The sequence below is a fragment of the Corylus avellana genome, chromosome 8 (assembly GCF_965113065.1).
Source record: "Corylus avellana chromosome 8, dhCorAvel1.hap1.2, whole genome shotgun sequence".
NCBI lineage: Eukaryota > Viridiplantae > Streptophyta > Magnoliopsida > Fagales > Betulaceae > Corylus > Corylus avellana.
Window position 1 is genome coordinate 6,579,864 of NC_142497.1, and position 12,241 is coordinate 6,592,104.

General features: G+C 36.0%; 1 protein-coding gene and 1 pseudogene across 1 annotated transcript; both read left to right on the top strand.

Moving 5' to 3' along the window:
• The first annotated feature begins 1,695 nt into the window (after positions 1 to 1,695).
• On the top strand, positions 1,696 to 5,673 carry LOC148584044 (GDSL esterase/lipase At5g22810-like; annotated as a pseudogene).
• A 1,135-nt stretch (positions 5,674 to 6,808) lies between these two features.
• LOC148584045 (uncharacterized) lies at positions 6,809 to 7,557 on the top strand. The gene is made up of 4 exons (XM_088519319.1): positions 6,809 to 6,928; positions 7,035 to 7,157; positions 7,262 to 7,327; positions 7,444 to 7,557. Exons 1-4 carry the CDS (start codon positions 6,809 to 6,811, stop codon positions 7,555 to 7,557), a joined length of 423 nt encoding a protein of 140 aa, XP_088375445.1.
• Positions 7,558 to 12,241: the final 4,684 nt, after the last annotated feature.

Below are 12,241 nucleotides of genomic sequence, written 5' to 3' on the forward strand. Positions count from 1 at the left end.
TTGACACATGAAATGGGCAGAGGCAAGTAGCAATGTGTTGGTATCCAGTCATGCCAATAGACGTATCAGAAAACACAGAGCAGCAAGAACATGATCAGGATTGTAAACTTACAAAGCTGTTTTCAGATTAGTTTCTTGGATGTTATAGCAAGCTGGCCTCGGCAGGTCTCAACCAAATTCCGAGGAGTCTCGACGATGTCCTAGCGGGGTCCTTATGACATTCCGGTTAAGTTTGTCGAATTAAGAATAAAATGCTCAAACTCGAAAAATAATTTATGATTTTTTTTAAAAAAGAAAATCATTTTACGGAAATTAAAGAGTCTTTTAATATTTTTTGTTGACTATTATTTTTTGTCGCACCTAACACCTAAAAATATATAAAATATTTATCAAAAAATCATTTTTCAACCAAACATACTAAGAGCCTTAAGAAGTTCGTTCCTCTCATTTATAAAGCTTTCTCAACTTATGGGAATTAATTAGACCAGTTTCGGCCACCCCATACGGCCGGTATGGGGTGGCCGAAACCACCCCAGCCCCTTGGGGGTGGTGCAGCCACCCCCAAATGCACCCGACCCCTTCTTTTTTTTTTTTTTTTGGCCATGAGGGTGGTTCGACCACCCCCAGATCGGCCAGGGGGTGGCTCCAGCCACCTCCTTGGCCAAAAATGGGGTGGTCCGGCCATCCCATTTTGGCCAAGCCACCCCGATATTTCTCCCTTTTTTTTTTTTTTTTTTTTTAATATTTTTCTTTTTCTTTTTCTTTTTAACGAAAAAAAAAATATAATTTTAATGCCCAAAACGGTGTCGTTTTGGGTTGGGGTGGGTGCTGTAGTTTTGGGCATTTTCAGAATTTCAAGTGGGTTGGGTAGGGGTATAATGGACATTTAACGTTGAAAACTAACAGAGGGGTCCAAAGTGAGAGAAAATGGAAGTTTAGGGGTCCAAAATGAGAGATTTAGAAGTTCAGTGGGGTTTGCAAAATCGGCCAGAAGTTTAGGGGGGCTTAGTGAAGTTTCCCCCTTTTTTTTTTTTTTTTTTTCATTTCTTTCCTGAGTTTTCTCAAACAAAGGATTGCAATCATTTTGTAATGTGGCCACATGAACGATTTGAAAGAAAACATAATCAAATGAATATATAAAACAATAGCAGAATAAAATAAAATAAACATATAGATTTTACATAATTCCGTCTATAATATAATAAAATTTTAAAAGCTACTTTATACTCTTATTTAATTGATAATTTTACAATACAAAAGACTCCTACTTATAAGAGAATTGAGATAAATAATTATCAAACCTAATTTCAATTAATCCTATAAAATAGAAGTTGTCCAATAGCATTTTCTAAAAATTTTGTCATGTTTCTTGGAACATGCAGTGACTTCTCAACCGACCATCTTTGTTTGCTTGGTGGTTAAAATGTGTGTGATTAAAGTGTGTCTTGTTTCATGGAACATGCAGTGACTTCTCAACCGACCATCTTTGTTTTCTTGGAAAATGCAGTGTCTTCTCAACAGACCATCTTTGTTTGCATGGTGATTAATGTATGTTAAAATCAGAGGTTTAAAGGTTGGTTTCCAACCAGTTATTGCAGCCCTCCTTAAATTCTCACCTCCCTAACACACTACAACCAGTTAAGATTATATATAATAATAATAATAATAATAATAATAATAATAATAATAATTATAATGGGAATCCCAAGATCTTTCGTGGCTTTCATTCTTCTTCTGTTTCTTCGGCTATTTGTGGCTGATGGGTAGTATGGTGATGGGCAGTATGGGCCAGCAATGTACTTCTTCGGGGTCTCCGGCTTTGATGTCGGAAACAATAACAACCTCTTTACTCTTGTCAAATCAAATTTCTCGCCATATGGTTGAGACTTTCTGACCAAACAACCAACCGGGAGGTTCTGCAATGGAAAGCTTGCCTGTGACTTCGCTGGTTCATCTTTCTCAAACTCCTCAATTCAAAGTTTCTCTCTCTATTTTTTTATTTTTTATTTTTATTTTTAATTTATTTGTTTATTATTATTTGCTTTATATCCGAGTATCCGGGGACTTGCCCTAACTAGTTTCTTGAGATACCAAGTGCAAAAAGCCCCTCCATCTAGATTGGGTAAACCTCAGGCTCTCACTCATAGGTGTTGCCCTAAAAAAAATTTGATCAAAGGGGATGAAGCTAATTAGACCTAATGCTTCATGAAGTACCATGACCAAGTAGTTTACCACCCAAACCATCCAGAGACCAAACCACATTAAGACTGAGGGAGGCCGTACGTGGCACTCACTGATTTTCGAATATTCTTTTAATTTTTTTATTAAGTTAAATATGTGAAATTTCTGGTTAAAAACTAAGCCTAATTCTTCATTGCCCCCCAAAATAAGAAATTCTAGTTCGGTCCCAAGATGAACCAACCCTTTGGGGTTAAAGTTTCTCTACTAATAGAAGTTTCTCTATTAATAATAATGCTTTCTACTGCTTCTTTAATGGAGTTCTCATTTGTGTGTGTTTGTTTTTTTTTTTAAAATTACAGATGAACGCCTAGAGATCCCTTATCCACAAGCTTATCTTAGCAGATAAGCCAACGGAAATAACCTCTTGTAAGCCAACGGAAATAACCTCTTGACAGGTGCAAACTATGCTTCAGCTGCTTCTGGCTATTTTGATGCTACAGCCGAACTATATGTAAATACATTAACAAGAAAAAAAAATAGGTGAAATGCCCAACACATAAAATATTTAATTGAAATAGAAACATGAATTCGAAGTCAGAGCCTAAACTCTTACTCCGATACAATGCTAAATAATTGCTTATTCTGAAAGCTCAAGGAGGTAAAAATAAATAAATTTAATCATTTAATTTACATTCTAGCAATATATGTTGTGGATTTTGGTGGTGTAGAATACGATCTCATTAAGTCAGCAGCTGGAGAACTACAGGGAGTACCAAAATAGGCTGGTGGAAATTGCAGGGAGATCAAATGCTTCAACAATAACATCTGATGCAGTCAACTATCTTAGTGCTGGGAGTAGTGGCTTTTTTTAGAACTATTATATTGATCCTCTTCTTCAACTCGCCTTTACTTTTGATCGCTTCTCAGACATTCTCATGCAATCCTATACAAACTTCATCCAGGTCTTTCCTCATAGCACTTCTCAAACATAGATTATAATTGCCATTTTTTAATTCATAAGATAGTAATTATAATTCAATGGGAATCCGCAATTGGTTGGGTACGCACTAGGACATAGGTTCGAAATACCCACACTAGTCTAATTCGTGTTAGCCAATTTGAGTTTGGCTGATCTCTTGTAGGGATTAGGTAAAGCTATGACTCAACTGGGCTTGATGCAATTTCTATGGTTTCTCATTGTTTACACCCCTCCCCTCGTTGGTTCCCAGCGAGTAGGTACTATAATGGTCACACCCAAATAGAATTGCCAAAGCCGGTCACCAATCCTATCCTTTTAATTAGAAAAAAGAAAAGAAAAGAAAAGAAAAGAACGAAAGATAGTAATTCAGTATGCTAGACATATTTTACCCAAAATTGGCTTCGTTTGATAGAATTTTTTTCTCTATTTTTTTTTCTTTGTTCCAAATAAAAAATGTTATCAAACACTCAAGTTTCTACTACTTTATCTTTATATCTTTTTGTCGTATCATAACATTTCGATGTTAATCTATTACCACAAATAAATGGGTTGTTATGTATGTTATTTGTAAGAAATAAGAAATAAACAAATTCCTATGCATTCATTGATAAACAAATTAACATTTAATTATTTTTTACAGAGGCTATATGCATTGGGAGCAAGGAGAGTTGGAGTGACAGCACTGCACCCAATGGGATGCCTGCCAGTAGCCATGGCAATAGTTGGTTTGGGTAGCAACGAGTGTCTAGAATGGTTAACCAATGATGCAATTTCCTTCAATAACAGGGTTAATGCCACATCTCATAGGTTGCAAAATCAACTTTTTGGTCTCAAGTTGATTATCTGTGATATCTACCGACCTTTTACAATATTTCCACAAGTCCTACAGCATATGGTAAGTGGATTTGTTTTCTGGGTTGATGTAAGCATGCGATTGAAGGGAGTTAAATTTATTTTGGCAAATTGTAAAAAAGTTGTAGTTATAAGCTAAGTGAGATTGACCAAAAAAAATTTCCATACACTTAGAGAGAGAACCTTCCAATCTTTTAGGGTTTGAGATTTTCTGCCTCCATGGTGAGACTCTTCCACCGCCTTGTGAGGCTGTTCTGGGGAAGGAGGGATCTCTTTCCTCCTCCCTCACGTTGTTCCTCCTCCTTTTTGCCTTCTTCTTCACTTTTTGTTCTTGCTTTTTTGCATTTCCCAATATCGCCCGCCTCGATCTGTTCTGACCACCACGTGCGTGCGTGTGGATCTTACTCGCTGAAGTGTGTTTCCTACGTGCCGGCCAGTGATGTTCGCCTTCCATGCCCTGCCGTTGCTGCTACTTGCTAGTTGTTTTGTTGTTGATCTTTTTTTGTTGGATCCAAATTAGTTTTTATCGGTGCCTCTTTAACTTCAGCTTCATTATAGTTGTTGTTACCATTTCCTAGCAGGAATTTGGGTAGAGTTGAAGGGTATTGCGACAGTCATGCCCCTGTTCGTGTTCCTAGGGGTTTGAATGGGGTTAAAGGGTATTGCAACAGTCATACCCCTACTTGAGTCCTTTGTTTTTGTGTTAGTATTGCTTTAAGCAACAACTTCTGATTGGACCTTATCATTTTTTGATTCATTTTCCATTGTTTAATTGTTTTTTCTGCATTATAATTTTAACTTTGGGTTTATTGTTGGGGAATCCACCCCTTTTGTTAGGTCTCACACTCTCTCTTCCTTTCAGATCGATCAAGAGTAGAAAAGACACTCCTTTGTAACATTTTCCTCATTCAATTAGGGGAAGAAAAAAAAATGACAAAAAAAGAAGAAGAGCTAATTAAACAATTTGAACTAGACACCTAAAAGAAGTGCCTAGTCATTTTAGCATGGCGAAGCTGTGTTAGCCTCTACTACAACTCTGTTTGGTACGACTGAAAAGCGTGGTTAAATTGAAAACATTTTTTAGTGACATAAAAACCATTTTTAATCCCGTAAAATGGATTCTATTTTTTTAAAACCATAAACTATTTTTTGAGTTTCAACCTCTTTTTGCATGCATTCTCTCTCGCAGTTCATTCTTCTCCACCGTCGGAAGTCGCATGGAGCCCCCACTAGAGTTTGCCGCTGGCCGCTGCAACCAGAGGTTGCCAGAAGTCATTGGCCTTTTCCTGCTGCCATCACCAATTTTTCCTGCAAGCCAAACGCCAAAAATCATTTCGATAAGAAGAAAATATTTTATGTCGAAACAAAGAGTGCCTAAGAGACTAAACCTTATTTTTTTGGATGAATTAAGAGACAAAGCTGATTGAATATTGATTGATTAATTTTCATAAATCTGGATGATTACTGGGTTTCCTGAGTCAAGGAAGGCTTGCTGTGGAATAGGTTTGCTAGAAACGTCAATTCTATGCAATCCGTTTTCTGTGGGGCCGTGTGCTAATGCATCCGATTACGTCTTTTGGGACGGTTTCCATCCATCGGACGCTGCAAACAGATTTATTGCCGAATCTTTGCTCGAAAGTGGCATGCGGCTCGTGAGCTAATCATACACATGCGCGCATCTACCGTAACATTACTCTTAATTTGCTCTTCAACCCAGATGTTGTTGACAGTTAATTTGGTTAATTTATTTATATTTCTTGTGGTTTTGTTTGTAATAATGGAATATGGAGGGAAGAAGATGGAGATTTCAATGATTAGATACAATTCTATTCAAGTAATGATAAATTTATTCCTGTATTTCTTTTGTCATTATCTTCTGACAATAAAAGAAAATAAATACTTGCTCACAGTTTGTGTTATCTGCTTGGCTTATGCAGCCAGGACCAATTTTCTACCCATTGAGCAGAAAATATAAAAATAAAAAATAAAAAATGAGAAAGAAAATTAAAAAAAAAAACTGGGTCCTTTTGGGTTTACGAGGCAAGCTCAAAATTTTAAAATTATATTTTTTTAGAAAATAGTCTCTCAAAAGTTTTTTTTTTTTTTTTCTGCTACAAAGTCTTTTTTTGAGCTAAATTTTTTTTTACCAAACTCAACAAGCCTTTTTTTTTTTTTTCAAGCTCATTCATTTTGCCTTTTAAAAGTAAAACCACCATTGAATTTATTTATGCTTAATGATCATTACTTTTTTTTTAAAATTTTTATTTTTGTAAATCTTTTACTTTTATTTAGTTTGAAATTTTTTCTACTTTACTTCTTATGACGAAAAACATACATTTCAAAATTACGACAAAAAGTTGTTTTCTAAAAAATAAAATTCCTTGATCCTTTCAACAAAAATCAGTAAATAATTTTAACATATTGATTTTTAGTGTCTTAAAAGTAAGTTGTGTATAACATTTTACAATTAAAAGGAGATAGTGTCCAATTCAAAGGAACTAAAAAAGTATAATTTTATAAAAATTCAATAAAATTCTTTAATTGAAAAAAATAAAAAAATAAAAAAATAAAACACAACATGATTGGCTCTCTTGTTTTGGGTCGGACTTGACATTATCTCCCAATGATTTGTAGTTCAGTTTTGACTGTTTGCATGTTTCTTTGCAACTTTCGAACGACGTCGTTTAGTCTCCATATTTTCCCTCCTAAAATCGAAACGTGCTGTTCCACATACTGGCATTCTGGCTCTTTGGGTGAGGCGAGAGGTGAGAAATTGAAAGAGAGAGAGAGAGAGAGATGGACAACAGCCTAGCAGCGCTAAAGCTGTTGTGCGCTCAGCTGAAGGACGCGACAAAAAGGGCGCCGCAGAACGGTATGACTCTCAGTGGCATCCTCTTCCAATGCGCCTTGTTACAGGTTCTCTCTCTCTTTCTCCCTCTCTCGCTCTCTCTCTTGTTTTCCCAAAACACCCTTCCCATTTTACTATGCAATTCTCCATTCTGAATCAATTTCTGTATCTCAGGGTGTTCTGGTCTCAGCCACCGACGAAAACAACAACGTAGAAGCGCCATTGCTTCTCGACAACAGCACTGGCATCGTCAAGCTCTCCCTCAATTCCGCCGACTTCCGTTTGCGCCCTTGGAAGACCGTTACCAAAATTTTCAGTCTCCGACGGCGTATTATAGCATTTCCGAGAAATAGCTGCCGAATTTGATTGTTTTTCTCACCCTCTCAATGTTTCTTTGTACTACAGGGATGTGTGTGATGGTTATTGGAGGATATAGTGCAGGTGCAATTGAGCCCCTAGTGATCAAGGTACAAAGTTGTTTGCTCATTGTTGGATGAAAACAATTGTAGAATAGTGAAAGAGCAAAATTTTGAACAGAATTTTCACCGTTCCAAATATTTGGGCATTGTGTATTTCATATTAGGTTCACAAGATTGTTGATCTTTCAACGATCCCGGACCGAGAGGCGATGTGGTATCTTGAAGTTATGGAGGCATACAAACTGATCTACGGCCCCTTAGTTGTAGAACTTGTGTGACTCTGTTAAACCATCTCTCAGAGAGAGCAACGCTTTCAGTCAAGATTGATGCTTTTCGGCCAATCACTAAGAAGTCATCATAAATGAAGATTGTGAAACATTTGGGATATTTCGCTTCATTTATAACTTGACATGTAGAATTCTCTCAACTCTCAAAGGCCAAAGTTGTGTCGGTTTTCAAGTGTTCTAATACAAATTTGTAGTCTCTATCACAATGAAACGACAAACATGAGTGACTTAATTCTCACTCATTTGCTTTTTACGATGTTCTGATGTTCTGTGGTCTGCTGAGAAGAAAGTGCCAAAAGTGCAGAGTCGATTCAAGGTACACAAAAGCTCAGAATGATATTTGTTTTCCAAGCATATTCCATCCCCAGAAACTAGTGTATTGCATTAAACAGCCAAATGTTTTGGATAATATTGATGCATTGTGACTTAGTGGGTTGCAGCGAAGAACATCAATAAGCAGTGGATAAATAACTCTAGATCTAGATTCTATCAAAGATCTAAGAATTCTTCTTGACAAAACTAGATACTCTCTAGGTTTTGAAGGAAAAGAGGAATAAACTCAACTTTGAGTATTCTCATTAATCAAAATCAATAATAAACAACAACTATTTTTTCTGGAAGCTATAAGCATATATTTATAGCCCAAAACCCTAAACATAATAAAATATGACATAAATACCCCCAAAACCCTAAACCTAACAAAATAACGTAATATTGACTCTCAAAACCCTAATCCTACTAAAACAAGGAAATAAAGATGGCTTAACCATAATAAAATGCGGAATATAACATAAGCAGCTTCGTGTGTGATCGATCGCAGGTACAAGTGCGATCGATCGCAGTTTCATGGACTTGCGATCTGCATCATCCTCCCCTTGTTGGAGAGAATTCGCCCTTGAATTCGGCCGGTTCTTTCCACGGTCCTTTGGATGTCCAATCAACTCATTCCATTCTCCTCTGCTCAAAATCACAACAAGGTCACATCCCATAATAAACATGATATCCTTATTCATCAACACACCCCCACGCTTATATTGAAGACCCTACGCCTCCCCTTACAGTGTAGGTTTGCCATGCTCTTGTCGTGCCTTTTCCTTTCCCCATGCTACGAGAATTCCCAAAGTCGTTCACAAGAACCCCTTCACTCTTTGATAGACAAGTCGCCTCCACCCCATAGATCTCATCACAACTTTGGTTAAAAGTTTTTGATAAGATAACATCTACTCCAAGGAAATCAACTTCCAAATCAAAGAATTCTCGTTTAGGACTTTTATCAAACACTTGGTTTATATAATTCACCTCTTCGTCACTTTTAATTCTAATAGAAATTAGGGAAAAAAAAAAGAAAAAAAAAAAGAACTATGCAAGGATGATGGCATTAGGAAAAAATGTGCAGATAAGAAAGATAAATAATTTACCCTTTGAGATCTCTAAAGCTAAATCAGATACATCAGAAAGAATATTTGCAATCAGTATTGCAGTAGTAACACAAGAGCTGGCAACCTACGGAAGAGATATCAATCAACTCAAAGCGCCTCAAAGAATTTACCCTCAAAGAATATTACAAAATATTCACACGTTCTACTGATGCACAATTTTCTTATGACAAGGATTTCTCTTTTGTTTTTTTCTTGGCTAGAGGCTAATAGTTAGTGACACCGGGTAGAACTAGGATTGTTCTGACAGCGTATAAAAGCAGTAGAAACTAAGATTTGAAGATAGAAAAGGGAATTCAGGAAGAGAGAAAATAACAAATAGGGAAGAGAAAATCCCTAAGTGCCCCAAATAAGCAAACAGAGAAATAACTCTGAAAGACTTAAATTTAATTGATAGTATAAACTGGATTCTTCAGAAATAACAAAGACTAGATGCCTTTATATAGGCTAGGCACCTCCTAAATTAACAAGGAAAAGGAAAAATAAACCTAATTGGAAAAGGAAAAGCAAACCTAATTGGAAAAGGAAAACAAATCCTAATAGAAAAAGAAAACCCCCATCCTTATTGAAGAAGGAAAACTAAAACACACATACATAATTAAAATAATAATTTTCTCAAATTTCTCCTGCATCAGTCTCCTCGGGTTGGAAAAGAATTCGTCCTCGAATTCAAGTCATCTTTGCCGGGTTGGAGATAATCCGTCGATCCTTCGGATGACTAATCAATCCCTTCCATCCCTTTCTCTTCAAAAATAAAATACTGTAACATCCTGATATAAATAACACTCCCTTAATTACCACAAGAATGTGAGTATCATCTTGAAAATTCTTTCCAACAAGTTGAGATAATGCAATCTTTACACGCACTTTACTTATTTTCTCCCTTTCACGTGCCATGAAGATCTCCCAAAAGGGATTGACGATCTCTTCTGTTCTAAACATAATATTCTCATCAACCAAGTAAAACTGATCAAAACCACCATCATCAAGAGAATTTGATAAAATATTGTCTACCCCAAGGAAATCCACTAAATCGATTTCTTCAACCTTCAACTTAAACCCTTCAAATTTAGGGCTTTCTTCAAACACGTCATAGTTATTATTTTCTTCAATAAAATTTTCAGCATTAACCACAAAACTTACCTCCTTCAATAAATCCTCTTCGTCAGGATAGATGTCATAGATTAGTGGAGAGACCCAATCTACAGAAAAATCTTCCTTAATAAATTTATCTTCCTCCTCCACATGAGATGGATTTGGTAGATGGGCTTGAGACTTGTTAACAATAGTTAAGGATGTGAGAGTACCATAAATTTTTGGAAACTCAACTCTAAAGCCTAAGTCTTCATGCCACTCATCCCGAACACACTGTTCCCGAACCAGAACAGGCTTGTGATACGGGTTCTCGAAATTGAAGTTTGAATTGCGACCGTCAATATCGCAATACATCTCCAAGTTTTGAGCCGCTAGACGCTGGGTTAACTCAGCAACCTGCCTCTGCAAATCTTCAATCATCACGTCTTGTATACTGCGCTCATGGTAAGGGACTTCCTCCTTCGGAACCTGTCCACGTTGACCACGACCACTAGTCATGAAAAACTAATGAAAAAAATCATCCCAAGAAGACACTAAGCTTTGATACCAACTGACGCCGGGCAGAACTAGGATTGTTCTGACAGCGTATAAAAGCAGCAGAAACTAAGATTTGAAGATAGAAAAGGGAATTCAGGAAGAGAGAAAATAACAAGTAGGGAAGAGAAAATCCCTAAGTGCCCCAAATAAGCAAACAGAGAAATAACTCTAAAAAACTTAAATTTAATTGATAGTATAAACTGGATTCTTCAGAAATAACAAAGACTAGATGCCTTTATATAGGCTAGGCACCTCCTAAATTAACAAGGAAAAGGAAAAGCAAACCTAATTGGAAAAGGAAAAGCAAACCTAATTGGAAAAGGAAAACAAATCCTAATAGAAAAAGAAAACCCCCATCCTTATTGAAGAAGGAAAACTAAAACACACATACATAATTAAAATAATAATTTTCTCAAATTTCTCCTGCATCAGTTAGTCATTTCAATTTATACAATACTTATAGTATCCAATTAATTTCTTTAGTAGTAAGGGCAGACAACTCCAAAGTTCAAAAGATATAGAACAGTCGAGAATCAAACATTCAGCAAACTACCAATTATCAAAACATTATCTGGAAAGGGTGAAATGATCGAAACATCACTACCAAAAATTACACTTATCCTATATGTATATAATATACCAGTATTTTATGATTTTCAGCAAGCTCAAATGTACCTCAACTTTTTCAGGGAGTTTGACCATGTCACAAGTCAGTCTAAAAAGTTCCTTATTAGAACAGATTTCTTGAGAATAACCATCTAAAGCAGAAAGAGCTTCAATTGCATGAAGGAAACTAACAAAGAAACATTTTCCCCTCACCACTAATTATTTGGTGAGAGGTAAATAATTCCTCAGATATTTCTTCTCCATTTCTTTTCCTCAAACCAACGCCTCTGTCCTCTTAAATCTCATGAACCACATGAAACTAGAAACATCAGGAGAACCACATGAATCAAAAGTTTCCATATATATTAAAAGGAAAATGACAAACAAATCTTACAGATCTGAGAGGACAGAGGCGCTGGTTGAGGAAAAAGAATGGAGAAGAAGATCCAAAGAAATTACAAGATTGACAAGTGCCACAAGTGGGAAATCCTTGGGTTGAAAATGAGAGAAGGAATAAATGGGACGTGATAGTAAAAATCAATATTTAATTTGTTTTCACACGCTCTTGTTCATCTAAAGGCTGATTTTCATTGCCACATCATTCCAGTTCTATTATGATTGAATAACAATATACTAAATAGCATTACTCAATAAAAAAAACATAGGTTAAGGTTTCTCAGACAGAGTGACAACTCATTCAAACAACAATATGTTAGTAAAAAACTGTAAATTTTAAAATTATGAAACTCAGACAACTGCTTGCATTAAATAGCTTAAAAATAACACTAACTAAAAGTGTTGCATTTTTTTTTTCTTCATATCTTTCCTAACTTTCTCGAACAAAGGATTGCAATCATTATTTTGTAATGTAGACACATGGAGGATTTTCTAAAAAATAGACATGTTTCTTGGAACAATGACTTCCCAACCGATTGACCATTGAGAAGAATAAGAGAATTGGTTTAGAAAGACAAAGAGCTTCTAAAAAACATGTGTTGCTC